Genomic DNA, 20631 nt, shown 5'->3' with positions numbered 1-20631 from the left:
TAGGTTCTAGGCTGTAGATGTCCTTTACAGTTGCGTAGTAAAGAAATGTAGTATTAGTAAGGTAGTTAATAATCTTCTTACTTTTTTTTTATTTAAGTTATTATTATTATGTAACTTTTTTTTCTTTTACTTTAGTTTACTTTTAAACTTTTAAATATACATATTTACCTTTTTATATATTAGTGTCTTGTTATAAAATCTTTTATATAAAAAGATATATTAGTGTTTTGCATAAAATTAATTTATATAAAGATAATTTATTAACTAACATTCTTTTTTTATAATAAATAAAGCATTACTTTAATTATATAAAGAACTATAGTCTAAATAATCCTCTATATCTTTTTAAGCTTCTTTTACATTGTTAATAGCTATATATATGTAGTAAGCTATATTACTTATTAGTGTAGTACATGTTTTAGAATTTGTTTATAAATGCATTATTCTGTTAATTAATTATAACCTAAAGTGCTAAATAGAGGTTACTATATAGTGCTTTATATGTAAGCTTAATTAAGAATATTACTTATTTAAGTTTAAGTTACCCTTAGTATGCTTATATAATAGTAGTATAAAGCAGTATCTTACTTTAAAATTATAAACTAAAAGCTTTTTATGTAAAAGTAAGTTTATTAATTATAGCTTTAAAAGCTTTATGTAAAGTTTTTATAAAGTTTTTTTACTTACTTTATATAAAGCTTATTATTATTTAATTTATTTAATACTAGTTATAGTTTATATTAGTATTAAAGTAATTACTAAGCTGCTTATATAGTAACTTTTATAATTATTTTAGACTAATATTATAAAAGTAGAACATATGTGCACGCCTTTTAAAAATATTAGAAAAGATGCTTGTATATAATGCTTTAAAAATAGTAAGGTGTTAGTAGAGCTTAATAAATACTATAGCCTTATTAGCTAAGATATTATATAGTTACTTTATATAGTTATTTTTTTTATGCCTTTTAAAATTATACAACCTTTTTAGGTGTAAGGTTCTCTACTATAATATCTTATATAAGTAGAAGTTAGTATAGATTATAAAGTAATTAAATTATATATAGTAAGTATAAGCTTTAGAGAATCTTATGCAGAGCTATAGCTACAGGAATATGTAGCTGCCTAGTTATGCTTTTGTACAGTAAGCTATTATAAAGTAGTTATACTAATTATAAAAAAAGTATTAAGTCTATAGGTAATTTATATAAAGACATTCTTTATTACATTAAAACTAGTAATAGTAGTAATAGTTTTATATAATACTTTAGTAAAATAGTAAACATATGTTCTTTTTTTATAAGTTTATATAGTATAGTAGCTTTTATTATGTTCTTTTTAAAGCTAATGCCTTTATTCTATAAAGTAGTAATTAGTTTTTATAAAAATAGTTAGCTAAGATTTTTAAAGTGTATAAGCTTTTACTTTATAAAGTTATTTTAAAAGTTTTTAAGCATACATATATTTATTACACTTAATATATAGAGTTTTATAATTAAGTTAGCTATGTATAAATTAAGCTTTTTTTTAAGTATGTTATTTAATAGTTTAATTTTATCTACTTAATTTTTAATATTTATTTACTTTGCTAAGGTCTTTACTAAGATGCCTATAAAAAGTATGTATTAGTTATATATTAATATATTATGTTAGCTAGTTATAGATAAAGCTAGCGTTACTTATTACTCTATAGTAGTTAATTATATATTATTGTGCACTGTCTTACTTTTTGTTGTACGCTGCCTCTAAACAGCTTTATGCAAAAAGATAAAACAGACCTTCTAGTGTTAAATAAGCACTACTATTTATATAATACCTTTAAATAGTATTATATAGACAGGTTTTTTACTTTTACTTAGGTAACTAAATAAAGATTTATAGCTACTTATATATAAATTAAACTTTATCTTTACTTTTACTAATTTATAATTAAAGTAGTAAAAAAAAAGATTTTTTTTATATATAAACTTTTAAATAAAAAGGTATAAAAAAAGCTTTTTTTTTATAGTATTTAAACTACTAATTAGTGTTAAATAAACTCTCTGCTAGCTAGCACTTAGTGTTAGCAAATATGTACAAGACAGAGAGGTTTGCATAGTGTAAACATTACATAGGGGTGTTAGGTAACTAGTGTTAATTACTTCTTGTTTTTCCTCTGTACAGAGGAAAAGGGGGATATCTAGATGTTCGCGCACAGAGGTTCGCGCACAAGCATCATGTGACATAGATACGTGATCCTGCTCGTGCGTGATCGCTTGTATCCAGGCCGCGACGCTGCTGCTGCGTACAGACAATAGTAATAATTTTGTTATTTTTATAGTATTACTAAAAATAAAGTAAGTTATAGCTCTTATAGCTGTTAATAACTAGCAGACAGTAGCTGCTAACAGTACACTTCTTTATATGCGCGTTAAAGTGCTTTAACTAGTCTAGACTAAGCTAATTAGTAGTCTAGCTATGCTTAGAGATTATAATAACTTAATCTTAAAGTAAATTTTTCTTTTTATACTAGTTTAAAAGGTAGTTACTACTCTAAAAAATAATAAAGAGTAAAATAGCCTACTTTTTTAGCATTAATGCCTTAAATAGCTGTTATCTACTTTTAGTTACCTAGCTAAACTACTTTTAGCTGTTCTTATCTCTCTAAACTTGTAACAACTGCTCTAGTAGATATCTAGCCTATTATAAACTTTATTTTATTAAAGTTGTACATGTTATTATTCTAGATGCTATACTTAGCTTTAATATTCTTTATAAAGTTAAACTAGCTTTAAATTACTATAGAATTTTTATAAAAAGCTTTTTTATAGTTATACTTACACTTAAACTTTACTTTAAGCTTTAAGTAACACTTAATAAACATATTAGGCTAGTTTATGCTAACATAGCCTATATTATGCTTAGCGCGTAAAGAATTAGCTATATTAGCTATAGCTACTAGCTAGGGGGGAAATCCTTACGCATCTAGCTTAAGTATGTGCTAAATAATTACTTACTCTTTATTATTATCTAGCTTTTATAAGTTAGCTATATAATTAGCTTAAAAAGGTTGTCTAGTGTGTTAGTTACTTATTATCTTTTAAAAGACTTTATAGATAGCTGTAGTGTGTTAGTTAAAAAGTGTTGCGTTTTATTTAAAAGCCTAAAGTGTAAGCTGCATCTAATGTTTCTTTAACACGTTTAAGTAGTGTTGTTAGAAATGCATTAGTGTAGGAAGAGTAGTGTAGTAGGGTCTTAGCAAAAGTAAGCAACTTAGGTGTGTGAGCGACTCGCCCATGAAGTACGTTACTGCTAAATGAGATATAAGGTTACACATATATATAAGCTGACATAATCTCTTCTACATTCGAGTGTCAGCCTTGTCAGAGAATTTGCCCCGCGATGTGGCGCAACAGGGATATCTTCAGTCTTCCATTTCAGCGCATCACATCATTTTATCGATACTGTCCCCATATTCCTTTCCAGACTCCATATCGCTTCAAGTACACCGCCAGAGACAGAAAATATCCATCCTATAAAGGCTATACTTCGTGAGAGAGGCCTGTGGCCGGCAGGGTGACTGGTGGAGCCATCTCCTAGCCTACTTCACTGGCCACTTCCTCTCCGTCCATTAGGCTTCAATCTTGGTTGTTCTTAACACTTCAGTTCCATTAAGATGGAAGCTCTCGTCGCCATTGGCTTAGCCGGAAATGTTGTGCAGTTCGTTCAGTTCGCGGGAAAGTTAATATCGGAAGCGGAGTCTATGAGGAAGAATGGTAGTCCGTCATCTATACTGGACTTGAGAGCTCTCGCCGAAAGCTTGACGAAGCAAACCGATATGATCAGTAAGAGTCTACAGGGTAGTACTGCACCTATCTCAAACGAAGATAGGGTCAGTTCATTTGTTAGAATGACAGTTTCAACCTCGCTAAGATGTCACAGTTTCTGATGGAACTTTCGTCCCAATGTAGTAAAACGGGCGCCGAATTTCTTGCCTATCTTGACAAATGGGTCAGCAATCATTCTTCCTCTAATCCATTCCGGAACGCTGGTGCGACCTTCAAACTTGTTTTTCTACACAGCAAGGTTGATGACTTTGCCACGAAGCTCGACAAGTTGCGGAATGCCTTGGTTCTCGGTTCGATACTAGCTTTTCGAGCAAGTGCAAATATAAACTTGGAAAGTATTCTTATCCATCTTAGACGACTAGAAAAGGATACCCAAAATCAAGGCGGGGGCTGCACGGAGATGCTTAAAATAGTCGAATCGGTCGCGAGTTTCCAAGGCGACACAGTACCAAAATTGGAATTAATACATGAACAAGTCCAGGGTTGCTTGAGGCAACTCTCTTCACTTAAGGATGATATGCCCCGGAGCCGGGAAAAAGAAATCCTACAATGGCTCGATTTCCGGCAAATGACGTGGAGGTATGAAGACGTCCCTTTGGCCTACCAAGACACTTTCAAGTGGATCTTTAAGGAACACTCTCAAGGTAACGCCTGCAACTGGGACAATTTTGTATCACATCTGTCTCAGCCAGACGTTACGCGGCCTTACTTCATCAACGGTAAAGCGGGTAGTGGGAAATCTACCCTTCTGAAATATATTGTCGACCATCAAGAAACGAAGACTTTATTACTCAAATGGGCTGGCAATGCGGAGCTCTCAATTGTCAGGTTTTTCTTCTGGAACCTGGGCACAGAACTGCAAAAGACTACTCTCGGAATGCTTAGAGCGCTATTACATGACATTCTTGCACAATATCCCGAACTTATTCCAGGCGTATTTTCCGGGATATACCAAAGTTGGGCAGATGCTGGTCTAGTTGGCTGTGCAGAAGAAATAGAACCCCATCTCACTGAAATCAAGTTGGCGTTTGAACGTTTGATACAAACGTCGGCAAAGTTTCTCCGGTTATGTATTTTTATCGACGGGGTCGATGAGTTCGACGGAGATCATAGGGACATCTCAGAGTTCCTCTGCTCCCTGGCTTCGCAGCACGTCAAAATTATCGTCTCTGCCCGGCCTCTTCCTGTCTGTCTGAGCGTATTCCGTGGTTGTCCTTCGCTCGAGTTACAGAGGCTCACGGGACCTGACATGGAGCTCTTTGTAAAAGAAAATTTAGTCGCTCATCGCTCGATGATTGCATTATCTAGACGCTTCCCCCAAGAGACTAGGGCGTTAGTGAATGAGCTTAAAGAGAAGGCTGCAGGTGTCTTTCTATGGGTGCGTCTTGTAGTGCGGCTTCTCATGAACGGAATTGAGGCCGGCGACGACGTAATCGATCTACGACGAAAACTTCGTTCACTACCGGCAGATCTTAGAGATCTCTACCGCCGTATGATCTCCAAAATGGATCCGGAGTATCGAATCCAGGCTGCAGAAATATTCCTATTACTGAATACTTGGAAACAATATATCCCGGACCAGCCATTTAGGTTAATCACTTTGTCCTTTGCTATGCAAACACCATCAGAAGCGTTTAGCCAGCCAATTCAATCATTGGATGCGGAAACCTTTGAATGGATCTGTAAGAATGTGGAGGCACGAATTAGAAGTCGCTGTTGTGGATTGCTGGATGTTTATTCAAACAACTCAGTCTCGAGTGCAGCTTCCATGCCCCCCAAAAACATCGAACTTGAAGGACCAGTGGTAGACTATCTCCATAGGACTGTTGCTGAATTCCTCGCATCCGACAATATCTGGGACGACATTTCTGAGATTATGGACGGTTCTAACTTCGATGCCTCGCTCAGTCTCGCATCAGCATGTATTTCTACGATTAAGACCTGTCAAATATACCCAAGTAGCATTCTGGTCGGCAATACCAACGCCCTATTGGCTCTCTGCCGGGATACATCGACTTTTGTAGACGGTCGGACCCTTGTGAAGTATATTGACCTAATGGATACAACAATGACTCGAATTCGCGACCACTTCGCGCCTGAAATAAAACACCATTGGTCGGCAGATCTGTACGATCTAGCACCATCAGAGGATCAAAATACTTTCGAATACGGGCCACTTCTTCAATCAGCAAGCATCCTCAGTTTTGTAGCCCAAATGGGGATTTCCCGATACCTAATTCAGAACTACTATCGACATTCCCAAAAACAGGATAAAACGGCCATGGTGCTATATGCTCTGCAAAGCTGGGTGTACCCGAAATGGAGACAGAAGATAGCGCTACATGTTCGCGTCGAAATTCTGCTCCATGTGCTTGACAGTGCCGCATTACTTGGGAGCTTCCAGTTCGGTTATTCCCCATGGAAGTTTATAGTGAAGCATATTTTTCCTCAGCTAGAGGTGCATGATGTCTCCAAGCTAAACACTCTGGCAGCCGCTGAGTCTGATGCTAAGAAAGATAGGGTGCTCGCCGAGAACCTCTTTAGCTTAGACCCAGTTATACCAGCCAAAGAACTTCATATCACTCATATGGGTAGCATAAACGAGAAGGAGTATCTCCTAGACTGCGCAGCGCTCATAGCTGCGTGCCTCACCACGACAGAAATGCCTGAGATGCTTATATCAGAAATCCCGCAAGGAATGGACCTGGCGGATATGGCGTGTACATTGAAAAAGGACAAGGAGCCGATTCTGAAAAATTTAGGCAACAGACTGGAGAGACAGCTTCGCTTAATACAGTATTCCTCCAGCCTTAGCGATAGTAGCTTTCCAAACACAAGGGTGGACGAAGGCTCCACCCAAATACCCCAAGGCAAAGGCAACCCGTACCAGGATGCCAGATCGGACCAAAATCTGAGTGCTTTCATTAACGAGGACGCATTCTCTGTATGCAGCCGACAATGGAACGAGAATTCTTGCAGTCTAGGGTTTACCACTCCGCAATGCTCATCAATTGCAGACCAACATGGAAATCTCTCCCTACCTTCAACGTGCACTAAGTATTTATCACCCTCTAAATGCAGTCAAACCTCTGGATCGCCTAATGGCCGTCGATTTCCATTTTCATACGATGATGAACCTTTGGATAGCTGCCAATCCCATCAGCCATCTCCAAAACGCCGGCGCCCAGACTCCACAACCTCTTCTCCATCTTCGTCCTCGCCGGTATCTCCATTTCGAAATATCCGCAAAAGCACAAGGAGGTCAAATCGGTCCAGAAATCTCGAAATACGGGGGGCGAGGGCTCTGCATAGTCAAGAAGAGACTGACGGGATTTGACTTCCCATTAGTATGTGCGGTATTAATTGCGGCAATCACTGAACGAGATATTCCAAATTCATGGGAAACTAGCATCATATGAAATATCCTCCTTGAAAAGGTCATTCCTGATTGCATTCACGCGGTAGTCAGTTATCTCCGCCTTTATGAAAAATTTCATCAAAGCCAGCCACAACCAATGTGACTAGCCTCAGCAGAAGGGTGATGGGAAGTATTGCACGCATAGAGCTGCTTGATAGAGAAAAGAGGCGAAGCGTTAATTAGGTGGTGAGAGCCAAAATTATGTAGATGAGTAGTAGTGTAAGTTCTGAGGAGCGGGAAGGAGTTCTAAGGTGAATATATAGCATCTAAAATAGTGCTAGTCTTCACAAGGCAGGCGCTAGTTCTGAATAAGTTAATAGTGTGACTCAGGACCCATATCCCCACGCTAATCCGTAGATCACGTGCAAAAGAATGCTATCCAAGATGGAGCCCTTTTGTGTTGTTGCAATTCAAGTGTGCGGAGCTGTGGTACCCTCAAATTGCGGGTCCGACCTATGCTCCCACCATCCAAGAGATGTTAGACGACGAAGAGCCGTAAACTTGTTAAATGAATTAATGGTTGCATAAGGATAGTATAATGCGACGAACTGTTGAATTTATTTGAAACTCGCATGGAGAATTTACCTCCTACACTCCGCACATTATTGATCATAAATTCCTAGCACTATATATGATAAGATTCTATGACTTAGATAAACTCCTTTTATATATTTCAAAAGTGTAAGCCTGGTGGGGTGCGGCGGAAATGTGTTGTATTGATATGGAGCCTCTAGAGGCAGCCATGGCACATAGCGAGGGCACAGGGACAAGTAGCTAGTGGCTTGGCCTGGTTACAAAAAGTGACAAAAGATAGTGATGCTAGTGTATCGGAGACTTTTCCATTACGGCATCAACGCGCACTCTCCGGATATTAAGCAATAGGACGGCCATACCGGGGTAATTTTCAGTGAGGAAGGGTGCTAAGTACGACAGAGGGGCTATAGGGTATATTGAACATAACAACATAAAAAGATAATGTGTGCATGAATCCTAACATGCTTAAAGTTCAGAGTACCTAGGGTGCGTTTCAGCACACCAGGTGTTTCTTACATCGGAGTGGAGGTTACGTTAAGGAAGGAGTTCTTTCGTGAAGTATATCGCCATGGATAGGTACGTCCCGACTCCACCCCATGCCAAGGAATGTGCGAGGCATTACAAAGATTCATCCCCGGAACGATGTGAAACAAAGCTGGGTCTCTTCTGCTTCAAGCGATGCTTCAATATTTAAGCTATATTGTCCCTATTAACCTTCCTGTTCTGGAAACCCTCCAGGTATTTAAGGTTTGCCATTGATTCCAGCACTAAAAGGCTTGTCTTTGTGGCGGAAGGATTCCCGATTGAGGTAAATTAAGCTTTGTGGGCACGTATTAGTGTATGGATGTGCCTGCCACATATACGCTTGTATAAAGTCTCCTTGGGGAATTGTACAGCGTATGCAGCTCTTCGCTATGATTCCCACATTTGCCTTACATTGACATTCACCCGTTTCCCGCTCATCCAACCCCTCCACTCCTCATACTGTCCAGTCGCATCATCTGCTGGCCAGTCCTGGAGATAACGTGGACAGGTATTCGGAACAATCTGCGGCACCCCATGCCAAGCAAAGCGAGATTTCCCACTCATGTATACCGCACTCCCAGATCGCAATCTTAGTGTTAAGATTCTTTCTTGGCCTTCCTTGCTCGTGGCTCCGACGACAAAGACAGCTTCGCAACCAAGACTCAGGCTGATTAGGCCCCTGTCACATTCCTCTGCAACATCGCGGTGCATACTGAGTGTATCGCCTGGCGAATAGAGATTCACTATTGCAGCCTCTGCCTTAGTATCCGTAAAGATACCCTCTAGAAGTTCCTTAATATCGGAGGGGAATACGGGGGGCACTGAGTCTGGATAACGCTTCTTGGTCCAGTCATATTGCCCACCAAGAGTCATCCATCGCACCTTGCGAGTCAAGAGCTGTGCAACCGTAAGAGGACGATGAACAGAAGGTTCCAGAGGGGTAGCGGCAAAATTGGAGGATTTTTGAGAGTGGGAGAAGAATGAAGATTCAGGGGGATAGGTGATTTTATAGTGCGTGTGAATGTTCGTCAAATGTGCTGGATTGGAAAGGTCTCTATGGAGGAGCTTAGAGAGAAGCATGACCTGTACTTCGGGGGGGAGAAGAGAAGGAATGATTTGAAGACCTACAATAGATCAGACTATGCCTGTGCAGGTACAATTGGAAAGTTGATGAGACTAAGCCTTGGGATGATGAAGAGTGCAAGATTCCTACCGCCGCTATACTCAGAGGAAGGGAGGTGTTATTACCTGGTATGTCCTTGTGCTCGTATATTGGGACAGATGCATCAAAATATGTGTGACCTTGAGTGGGGCTGGCAAAGGATTGGAAAACACGCTCCAATCGCGAGGGCTCAAACTCTGCTATGATAGAGAGGCCATTCCACTGAGCCGCTGATGGCCCTATTCCAATGTCCAGGATATTGGGGTCTTTTTCTAGATCTTTGGGCTTCATCTTCTGGTACTTCTTGTAGACATTTCGAATATTGTCCGGTGGGCGCTGATACGGGTCGAGCTGCCCTGGCTGGATCATGCCTAGTTCAAAATAGTAGAATAGTTCACTTGTGACCTGAACTCTCACGGCGACAAAAGATCTGATGGAGTGTTGATTTTCAGACGCCGGTGGTGGGACTGCATCATGAGATCGCGGGTGGCGCTGACTAAGGTCGCGTTGTGGCGCTTGGCCCAATTCGCGCTGGGCCGGGGATCTGCTCCGTGCGCCGATGTTTTCATGCACAACATTGACACCGCCGACTCGTCCCCCGCCCAACACTCCACCGCAGGAGCAGATACTAACCAGCAGGACTATATAAGGTCCCTCACTCGTTGTTCAAGTTGGTCAAGATCCATAGGACCTTTCAATTCTTCCTGTATCCTCGTCTCGACCGAGTCGTGTTTCCGGAGCAGCGCTAGTCGAGTGCACCTTTCCCTTCACCCCCTTGCCTTCTCCCACCAACAGTCACCATGGAAAACTACCAGAAGATGGAGAAGATTGGAGAGGGTAAGGCGACCCATTCCTCTTTCTCTTCGCTCTCCAAAATAGCTGCCAAGCCACATTGTGAACAGTACTGATGCTAGGGTACAGGTACATATGGCGTTGTGTACAAGGCTCGAGATCTCACGACTAAAGACCACCGAATCGTCGCCCTGAAGAAGATTCGCCTTGAAGCTGAAGACGAAGGTGTCCCCTCAACTGCCATCCGTGAGATCTCCCTCCTTAAGGAAATGAACGACTCGAACATTGTCCGCCTGTTCAACATTGTCCATGCCGATGGTCATAAGCTTTACCTTGTCTTCGAATATCTCGATCTCGACCTCAAGAAGTACATGGAGGCTCTCCCAGTCAGTCAGGGTGGCCGCGGAAAGGCTTTGCCCGAGGGATCCGGTCCCGCCTTGTCGACCCTGGGCCTAGGTCCGGACATGGTCAAGAAATTCATGACGCAACTGTGCCAGGGCATCCGGTACTGTCATGCTCACCGGGTCCTTCACCGCGATTTAAAGCCGCAAAATCTCTTAATCGATAAGGAAGGCAATCTCAAGCTGGCTGACTTCGGCTTGGCGAGGGCGTTTGGTGTGCCATTGAGGACGTATACTCATGAGGTGAGCACTAGAACGTATCGGCATGTTTAGGGCTTTGGCTGATATCCTACAGGTTGTCACGCTATGGTACCGTGCTCCCGAGATCTTGCTTGGTGGTAGGCAGTACTCCACTGGCGTCGATATGTGGTCTGTGGGGTGTATCTTTGCGGAGATGTGCACGCGCAAGCCTTTATTCCCCGGGGACTCGGAAATTGACGAGATATTCAAGATTTTCCGGTATGTGATCCTACAGTGTCTAGCAAGGACGGCGCTAACAAACGATAGCATTCTCGGGACGCCAACGGAGGGGGACTGGCCTGGGGTGACCTCCTTCCCCGACTTCAAGCCTTCATTTCCCAAGTGGCAGCGAACAGATGTTGCAAATACCGTAACCACGCTAGATGACCTGGGCCTGGATCTTCTCGAGGCCCTTCTTGTGTACGATCCGGCTGGGCGAATCTCCGCGAAGCAGGCCGTCCAACATCCCTACTTTACCGGGATCAATGGCATTTATGGTAATGGCTATTAGTTCCCGAGTCCCTGGGGACGAAACCACGGCAATAGAGTTTAAAGTGAGTACATCTAGCGCAGATGAGATGTGGATTCACTCGCTACTGTCTAGTGCTAGACCTTTTCCTTTGTTTTGGGAAGTGTTGGCATCAAAGGGAGGGCTGGGACAGGACACTTGTGAACAGCAGTGTCGGCGTTCATGGCAATTCATAGCCTGGTGATTTCATATGTGCTTTTTCGACATCCATTGGGACTTCGGGGTTAGAGGGCCATTCGGGCAATCGATTGTCTTGTGTATACATGTCGTATTATGTTCTTTACCGATGAGTGGAACATACAACGCTTCTGGTGCTGCAAATAGATGACGCTGCCAATCAGCAACCCCCACGTCGGCCCCCACTACCTTGTCCAACGTGCGTGGGGCACAGCAGGTGTTTCCCATGAAGCTCCCCTCCGTCCGAACTTCAACAACCCAACACTTTCCCAATGCCTCCTCTACCCCCAAAGTTTCTCTTGCCGAACCAAGGTCCACGTGTTATTGTCTACGCGCAAACGTTCCATGATTCTGCCGGCAACTACCACTCTCTCCTGCCTCTCATTACCAACAATACCGGCGTCACTCACGTAATCATCGCGGCTATCCATCTGAACTCCGACCCCTCCAACCTCACCCTCAACGACCACCCCCCCTCCGACGCACGCTTCACCACCCTCTGGAGCGAAGTCAAATGGCTCCAAGGCTCCGGAATCAAGGTCCTGGGCATGCTAGGCGGTGCCGCCAAGGGATCCTATGAAAGATTAACAGGCCCCGAGGACGCGGTATGTGAGATCGAAGTGTGTCGGCGGTGTTGGCTAATGGACGGACAGTTCGACGCATACTACACACCCCTGCATTCCTTCATCTCGACATACAAGCTCGACGGACTGGACCTCGACGTCGAAGAAGAAGTTCCCTTGCACACGGCTACGCGGCTCGTCCACAGACTAAGATCGGACTTTGGGCCAGAGTTTCTAATCACAATGGCACCCGTTGCGACAGCCTTGATCCCGGATCCGAATATTCCGGCACACTTGAGGCCGCCGAGACCGGTGCTGGCGGGCGGACCCCGTCCAAATCCACTGCACCCGACACTACCGCATTTGAGTGGGTTTAGTTATCCGGAGTTAGAGTGTAGTGTTGCTGGCCGGGAGATCTCGTGGTATAATACGCAGTTCTATTGTGGATGGGGAGATGCAAGTTCTACGCAATGGTACGAAGCCATCATTGCAGCGGGCTGGAAGCCAGAGAAGATTGTCATGGGGGTCGTCACCAATCCCGGGAATGGGGCTGGCCACGTTGGGATAGGGAAACTGAGAGATGTGCTTGGGAGACTGCGCGATAAATACAAGAATGTAGGAAAGGGGTTCGGTGGGGTCATGGGGTGGGAGTACTTCAACTCGGGTGACCACGACCAAGATATTGTGGAAGTTGCATCGCTAGACCTCAACAACGAGACCGTCCAAGCGGGATGGGTGGCAGCTCTTGGGCGTATACTCCGCGTCGAAAATCCTCCCTATCCGCAAACCTCGCGGCCCCAATTCAACGTCACCCCGGACCAGATTCGACAGATGGTTACGACACTCCCTGACGCACCTGCGCCTTGGCCTGAAGAAACTGTCAACAATCTCGTCGTTCTAGGATTCTCGAAACAAGAAGCGATTGCCGCACTGAATGCAACAGATGGAAATGTCGAACTCGCTGCTGGATTCTTGTTCGAGCATTAATGAACTGGGGATTGCCGGGACCCCGTTCAAATTCCCCCTCGTACGAGACAGCGAACACTTCGCTTCGCTTACACCTCGTCCTCACATGCTCTGCTCTACCACAACCACCTACACACACCGGTGAACAAAATTCCAAGCCGGCACCCAAGTCGGCCCGCAAAGACGCCATCAACACCCGACACCCGCAACCGAGCCCTCATGCGCCAACACCCCACGCACGCCGCACGACTCATTGCACACAGCCCGCTTCCCAACGCGGCGCAATGCCCATCCCCGCGGGCCCGGTCGTCGATCAGCATCCAACGAAGCGGAAGCAGGCGGAAGGACCGGGGTACGAGAGCCACGTACCCCGGTCGCAGCCTCCAACAGTAAACATCCAGCACAGAGATGTGGTAAGGCTGAGGTATGACTACAGTACCACTGACGCATGCAGACTGGTGACCTGGCTAAGCATCGTTGGAGCTTCCGTGCTGGATACGGGAAATGCGGAATGTATGTAAATATGTATTGGGGTGCAATTAGTAGCAGCACACGTGACTCAGCACAGCTGAAGGGGGTATGTGGAGCTAGTGACAGCTGAAACACGAGTGAGAAGTTCATTTGGGGAACAAGTGCGAGCATGTGGCACTCGTGGAGAGACATCGTGAGATCTCTCTTCCAGATCGTGAATCACCTCGTTTGCGCTGACGTGGAGGGATTCACATGCAATTCGTTTCAAAGCAATCGAGGTTCAAATTTCTGCATGTGGTGTATCATTGTTGAACATGTGGAGGGGGAATTTCTCCAAGGTGCCGGTTGCACCCACTTCTTGATAACTGATGATTGATGATTGTTGTACGGTCTAAAATTCAAGCAAGTGCTCAGGATAATTGAACAGCCAAAACAAATGAATTCCCGAGTTAACCACTTCTGTCTGCTTTCATTGATAGGTTATCGATGATGAGGGGGTATCTACTATAGTGATACAATCCAATTCACTCCAATAGTCCACTAGTTTCCTTCTGTCCTGCACGCTGCTGTGCTGCTCCACAAAAGATATGTGAATTTCACTTCTTTTCGGTCCAATTCACGGACGAATTCGTGATTCCCAATCTAACTGACTGATACCGCCCAATATTACTACTATCCCATTGCTCATTTGATTAATGCAATCGCAATCATTCTTCTAATAATTCGGCCGTGACGTTTTGCTTATGCTGCGCATAACAAATGCTTGGAAAAGCCCCCCGGTGCATCCCGCACTATAATCACCAATCCAAAGAACGCCTCATAAAGAGAAAATGAAAACCTGGCTGCAAAGCGAGCAGCCGATGATTCAGCTTCAGCTAATACTCTTCCTCCTCGTCCCAAGCAAAGCACGTCTGAGTGCAGAAACAGGATGAAGCGTATCCCTCTGTTCGGTTCGATGATGAAGGAGAAGTGGCGATCGTTTAGAACCTGTAGATGTAGAGCTGGTGCTCTGGCAAGGTTCTTGCGGTGGGCATGCCGGTGGTGTTTGTGTGATGGAAGGTAAGGGCGCGGATGTGATGCTAGTAGATGACGACGAAGAATCTGATCTAAGACTGACGCCGGGAAGAAGGACTAAGCCGTGGGTTCTGCTAAGAATGCCGCAACGGAAGGGAAAAAGGAGTGAAAATCTGTGGGTTGGGGGGAAAATAGAAATGGGGTGGAATGGAAAAGAAAGGGCTCTGTCGAAGCTGGAGGGGCTAATTACCTTCCTTCGTCACTCATCCGTGGGCTCGGCCGCGGACTTGCTCTCCTCGAGTTCATCTGCGTATTTCTCTCTGTTTCTTCCGTTAGGGTGTCTAGGCTTCGCGCTGGTGATGGAGTCGTCAGTCCACTTCTAGCAGTCCTGGCCGGGCTTGATGGCCTGGAGGTTGCAATCTCGTACGTGGGCAAGTCTTCTGAAATGGGAGTCCGAGCTGGAGTCCGTACAGCAGTGTTGTAAGATGGGGTCCGCGCTAACGCTTCCATGTCATATTCAGGCTGGAAGTCGTCGGCACTAGAAAAATGACTCTGGGATGATAGAGCGTGGCGGTATGCTTCGTCTGTCCCGCTGTGCGGTGTGCTTCCGCCGGACGAGTGATGCCGATTTGCAGCGAGCCGTGTGGATCGACTGCTTTCGTTCATGCTGAGGTTGTGTAGTCGAGAGTGGAGCACTGTTGCTGAGGCACCTTCGCCGTTTTCATGTGCTACGGCGTCTAGTGAAGCCAGATCTTCTGCTGAACCCGATCGACTATGCGCATAAAATGGTGTATTTGCACCACTGTTTCCTAAGCTACCGCGCGCACCAGGAGTCATGAAACCGCTGGGGTCGATGTCGTTGTAGAGCTCGTCTAGCTGGTGCAGACCGTACGTTGGGGGTGCGTTCTGATTGACCTCATCGCGCATTGCTGCCGAAGCAATAATGTTGTGATCAACCACAACACTCTGATCTTCGTTTGGCGGCAGATTCGGCGAGATAAAGAGATGCAAATGGTTCTTGACCAAGAGCTGACTCGTGTGTCCTTCTGGGTTGTGCAAATTGACGTACAGTCGGAGCTTATGGGAGAGTCGAATGTACTCGGTATCCACAGACTGTCTGCAATTTTTCAACGATTTGGGGAGATCCAGACTCATTGAAAATCGGTGTGATTCATCAAACAGCTGGTCGGCATCTTCGACACCACTCGGAACTATGTGTGCGGAGTTAGGGGGCATATGACCCTCAACCTGGGCGACGACCATATCGTGCTGATGGCTTATTCGGCGTCCAGCGTAGTCCGAAAATAGCTGCCGCGACTCTATGAGCTCCATTTTGATGGTCGATATTTCCACTCCTTTGCGCAGGGGTATCAGGACGAAGTCTGCCGTTACTGTGGTCCCAACAATATAATTTTTCTGTGGCACGGTGATCTTGTAGGCCAACTTGGAAGCCCAAATGTCCTCGTTAATCTAAATTGCACGTTAGGAGGGTGTCCCCTAGAGAAAGCAATATATAGCATACCTGTTCCATGGGCACGGTCTCCATGAGATCGCGGCCCAATGTCCTGATGACTCGAATGTGCTGGGTAGCGCAGAGCTGCTTGCTTATGTAGCCTCGGTCCACTGTTGCACTGAGGTTGTACACAATCCAATTGGTTCCCAATCCCTCAACGCTCTCCTCTAGTGTACTAGGCATCTTGAACTTGAAGTCCCACTCATGCACGCCAGCGTTGATCTTGTGGGCCTTATTCTTGGAACCGTCAGCGGGGAACAGATTGAGGTCTTCCCGGTGGAAAGTGCGCTTGGAGAGAATTGGCTGCGGTGTTACGGTGGTGGTCGTGCTCCATCTGTGCAGGACACGGTCAGCTGGCACGCTCAATTCTCTCGTGGGTGAAGGAGTACCTACGAGACTTTCCGCATCCCTGACAAGGTCATCTTGATACTCCTGACGGACATTGACTCCGGGTTAGTGAGGACGAGCTTTCCCGTGAGCTCGGCATTTTGTGACTCGGACGGCTCTCCATAGAAGACGACGAACGGCGAATGCGGCCTGGACAGGAAGTCAGCCTTTCATACTTTACTTCTTAGGCCGCAGTGAGTAATATGAAGGTGTTCCGTACTTGATCTCCAGGACCGGCTTCGAGTTCCCGCCAAAGACTCCTCCGGATCGGGGCATGGTTGCAAAGAACTAACAAGCACTCCAAAAGAACAAGAGCATCGCAGGCCTGGAAAGGCGGCACACCCGGCTGGGTATATGTACCGCAGAACGAGTGGAAGCCAGAGCGCGCCTTTGGCGTTCGGCTTCGCAATTCTGGCCGGTCTGGGGTGTGGGATGGGGTGAGAGGTGGCTGAGGGCTGACGCTTGTTTGAGTGAAAGAGAAGGCTGTAGGCTGTCTAGGGCGAGATGCAGCAGAGCGGAGTGGGAGGCACGGTCATTCGACGCCTTCGCAGCTGAACAACCAGGGAAAATATAGTAGTCGCGTGGGATGTACGCCAGAAGGGCCAGGGACTGCGGACTCACAAGGCGCCTGATGGGCCGTCATGATTGCGGCTAGCTAGTGGCTTCTGCGGGTCTAAGATTTTTCTTTGAGAGAGGGCAGGATTCAGCGGCACAAAGAATGTCTACCGATAGCACACCAGCGAACGGCGTGATAGCGTGATGCACATTATCGTCCTGGTCGACTGATGCAATCGCAGCGTTGTTGTCCCGAGTCCCGGCGCTGGATACGGCAATCCGATATGGATCACCGTTGGACTGCGCCAAATTCTCCGTGACACGACAGCCTCGTCGTCGCCTAGCAGTGAAATGCACTGCAGGTGAAATATCGATGCCTCATGCTCGGGCCGAGGCGGGAATTAATGCGGATACCAAGAAGATGCACGGCTGCTCGTGGTTGAGGAGTTATATCCGATTGCCGCACTGATGCAGCATGTGCATGTGGATCCTCACGGCTCAGCGATGTCGCTCGCCCGATGTTCCGCCGCCGCACCTTGTTTGGACTGCTGGTCCTATCTCAAACGACGCACATCTCCTTTCTATCTACTGCGCCAGTGCCGCTTGAGGCTGTCCGCTGGACACTTGCAGTCCGCAACCACCAAACGGCACTGCCTTGTTGTATGCTACAGAGATGGACACATGTAAGTCAGCGTAGGGCTGGATGACAAGTGCAGTGTCCATGTGAGTCGGAACATTCCGGATTAGACAGGCCGATCCCAGTCACCAGGAATGCGACGAGAAACTTGTTTCTTCTGACCGCATCTTTGCGAACACCAGTGCCCGCTGGCACCAAGTACCCCCGTCCCAAGTACCTCCTCCCTCCACTATGCGCTGCTAGCCGGTGCACTCGCGCTTGTAGACGTCGTCGAGGGCTCGTCATCATCGCTCCCAGCACCCTCCTTGGGTCGATCCCAGGTGCGGATATGACCTGCAGATATCGCCGTTATCAGTTATCAGTTCCATCAGCGCTTTGACCGGGCTGTCTTCTTGTACTACGCCAGGCGGGTGTTCCTGCGCTTAAGCTCATGGCACATGCTTAATCTTATCGGCCCAAACTAGGCTTAATTCTAGAACACTAGAAAATTTTCTGCACTCACCGTTACTACACGATGTAATGATACAATCCTCCTCAAACCCAAGCCAGCACAGAGGATGGTCGTCGGCCTTCTTCGCCTGCGAGATTCTTTCCGTCAGCAACCCAATGCCTAAGGGAATATCTTCTAGGAACCTCTTACCATAACAGGGGGCAGAATCGCCGTGCGCGCCCGGGGTTCGACCGGATGCACAATCTCATCCTCATCCAAGCTCGCCGTTGTGAGATTCGAATTGGATCGGAGCCGGGTTGTGGAGCCATCAGCTCGGCTCTTCTGCATCTTCAGCGTGGCTGAGGTGATGCTGCCGCGCTGCTGTCTCACCGATGCCTCCATTCCAGACTAGTCAGCATTCTTTCCTCTTCCGACACAGGGGGAAATGGCGACCTACCGCTCGGGGCCGATGAAGCATTCCGACGCTGAAGTCCCAAAGTAACAACCGGCAATCTTCTCCTACACTACCAATCCGATAATTGCGCTCGTCACACCGCCAAGGATCAAAAGCCACTGCCGTAACCCACGAGTTATGTCCCTGACACCGCGCCACGAGCATGCTGTCTTCGAGCGCCCAAATGGACACCAGATCGTCTTGGCCACCAGTAACAATATACCTGCCATCGGGCGACCAACAGACGCAGATCATGCCCCCATAATAGCTCGTATAGAGATGCAGTAATCTGCTGCAGGTAAGCGTCGGATCTGATGGCTGTGTAGACGCACTTACTGTTCGCTGAGAAAATCGATTATCCTGAACGAGCCATCCTCTGAGACAACAGCCACATGTCGGCAGTCTGGGGAAAAGGCGAAAGCATTAATCTTCGAGTTCGACGTCTTCCAGTACGACACAGGATTAGTCTTTTGGTTTTTCGAGTTCACTGATTTCTTCACCGCAAGTGCCGCCTTCCGCTCCTTCTCATTTGGAGCGACTTCCCCAGTCGCTGCTTGATCCTCAGCAACAAAGAGTGCATCCTCCTTCTCCTTGTCATAGACGACCAGACTCCCGTCCATATGAGCTGCGAGGAAGAGATTCTCACTGTTAGGTAGCCATCGAATATCTGATACGGCAGTTCCATTTATCACTCCCTGGTGTGATTAGCCGAGTCAACTACTCACCATCACGTCCCGGATTCACCTACATTCTTATTGATGCGGACATATTTTTGTGACATAGGCTCATACCATATTATATCGCCAGTGGAGAAGCCCATTATCATATCTATATGGTTTGGCCCCCTTGTGACTAGGTTCACATCATGGCAAAGGGCATGTGCCTTGGTGAATAGAATCTTGGTCATGTGCTCTTCCTGCACCACATATTAGACTTGTGCTGCATGGAGTCAAGAGTCAAGGATGAAGCAACCTTCGTAGGGGAGGAAAGGTCTAGCCATTGTAGCGCCCTATTAACGTTGGCGAAGGCGTACAGGCCATTTGGGTTGTGCTCCTGTAAGCGTTTTGACAAAGCTTCGTGGGGAATAACCCTCGATACGAAGCTAGAATTGCTTTTGACAATGTTACTCTTGGGCTTCCGCCGCTTTAGCGGGTCTTTAGCGTCTTTTCCGTTCACTATCGACAACAGGGGATTCCCCTCCCCAAAGGCAGGCGCATGAAGTCCTTCAAATGGCGTCACCCCATTTGCACTGTGAGAGCCGGCATCACTAGCCTGGCTGTTTGTCTCGTGCGGGCTCTCTTGGATACTCGGGGGCACCTGCGACCGAGTACTGTTTGTAGTGTCGAGGCGGTATAACCGCTGGTAGGATTGTTGGCGTGGTGCAATGACGACGACAGAGAGCTTGGTCCCCGCGGTGGGCGGCGATACGGTTGTGGCGAGCGGGTTCGGGTTGTGGACGGGGGCTTCAGACGGGTGCGGTGGCGGCGTAGCTAGATGGAGGTCGTCTCTGAGCACATACGTGCCTATCATGGTCCTGAAGTGAGAAGACTGCGAGCAGCATGGATGTGAATGAGGGGAGAATACCTTCTCCGACGACCAATTGGTGCTCGGGTCCCGTGGGGTGAGTGAGAGTATTGTTTGTTTCGATAAGTGGCCCTCCACCAGGCGCGCCTGGGTAGCCACCCGCAGGATATCTCGGCGGAGGAGGGAGTACGCTGGGGACATGTCAGTCAGGCTTCGGCGTGCAGAAGTGGCATGACTGGAGTGTGATTGGGTGTGTGGGGAGGGCGGTCAGCAGAAGTGGGATACTCACAACATGGCAGATGCGGTGCAATATGCTGCGAGACGAGACGCAATCAACGAGCAACCCTCTTGTGCATGTCACGGCCAGATGGCAAGGCCGGCTAACAGGGCACTGAGGACATTGGGGGATTCCAGGACAACGGGTCAGTGAATGGACGGGGGTCCAGAAGGGCAGGCGAGGGATGGGTAGTTATGTGTGCGCGATGAAGGGAGCAGGGCCGGCGAAGGAAGCG

At 46.5% G+C, this 20631-nt stretch overlaps 5 protein-coding genes across 5 annotated transcripts; 2 read left to right on the top strand and 3 right to left on the bottom strand.

The window, feature by feature from the left end:
* Window positions 1-3655: 3655 nt before the first annotated feature.
* Window positions 3656-5910, top strand: BDR25DRAFT_197492 (uncharacterized protein; the record flags this gene model as incomplete). Its single annotated transcript, XM_033684353.1, has 3 exons — window positions 3656-3762; window positions 3951-4309; window positions 4520-5910. Coding segments are annotated over 3 exons (1857 nt in total), but the record flags the coding sequence as incomplete, so codon positions are not given.
* Window positions 5911-8295: 2385 nt separating this feature from the next.
* On the bottom strand, window positions 8296-9897 carry BDR25DRAFT_284076 (uncharacterized protein). Its single transcript, XM_033688096.1, has 2 exons — window positions 9553-9897; window positions 8296-9428 (listed from the first exon to the last, which is right to left on the bottom strand). Exons 1-2 carry the CDS (start codon window positions 9833-9835, stop codon window positions 8692-8694), a joined length of 1020 nt encoding a protein of 339 aa, XP_033549406.1. The 5' UTR covers window positions 9836-9897; the 3' UTR covers window positions 8296-8691.
* Window positions 9898-10266: 369 nt separating this feature from the next.
* On the top strand, window positions 10267-13155 carry BDR25DRAFT_333355 (Pkinase-domain-containing protein; the record flags this gene model as incomplete). Its single annotated transcript, XM_033692831.1, has 8 exons — window positions 10267-10303; window positions 10388-10902; window positions 10955-11118; window positions 11167-11356; window positions 11605-11608; window positions 11770-11846; window positions 11899-12210; window positions 12259-13155. 8 exons carry the CDS (start codon window positions 10267-10269, stop codon window positions 13153-13155), a joined length of 2196 nt encoding a protein of 731 aa, XP_033549405.1.
* A 1710-nt stretch (window positions 13156-14865) lies between these two features.
* Window positions 14866-16795, bottom strand: BDR25DRAFT_313071 (uncharacterized protein; the record flags this gene model as incomplete). The annotated part of the gene is made up of 4 exons (XM_033691355.1): window positions 14866-16089; window positions 16142-16466; window positions 16526-16669; window positions 16740-16795. The coding sequence occupies 4 exons, from the start codon at window positions 16793-16795 to the stop codon at window positions 14866-14868; spliced, it is 1749 nt and encodes a 582-aa protein (XP_033549404.1).
* An 800-nt stretch (window positions 16796-17595) lies between these two features.
* Window positions 17596-20589, bottom strand: BDR25DRAFT_302697 (WD40 repeat-like protein). The gene is made up of 9 exons (XM_033689851.1): window positions 20409-20589; window positions 20180-20310; window positions 19568-20118; window positions 19344-19511; window positions 18932-19290; window positions 18599-18884; window positions 18352-18537; window positions 18214-18289; window positions 17596-18044 (listed from the first exon to the last, which is right to left on the bottom strand). The coding sequence occupies exons 1-9, from the start codon at window positions 20411-20413 to the stop codon at window positions 17941-17943; spliced, it is 1866 nt and encodes a 621-aa protein (XP_033549403.1). The 5' UTR covers window positions 20414-20589; the 3' UTR covers window positions 17596-17940.
* Window positions 20590-20631: the final 42 nt, after the last annotated feature.

Source organism: Lindgomyces ingoldianus (genome assembly GCF_010093535.1).
Source record: "Lindgomyces ingoldianus strain ATCC 200398 unplaced genomic scaffold BDR25scaffold_11, whole genome shotgun sequence".
Classification (NCBI taxonomy): Eukaryota; Fungi; Ascomycota; class Dothideomycetes; order Pleosporales; family Lindgomycetaceae; genus Lindgomyces; species Lindgomyces ingoldianus.
The sequence above is the reverse complement of the archived record's forward strand: the minus strand, read 5'-3'. Positions and strand labels throughout refer to the sequence as shown.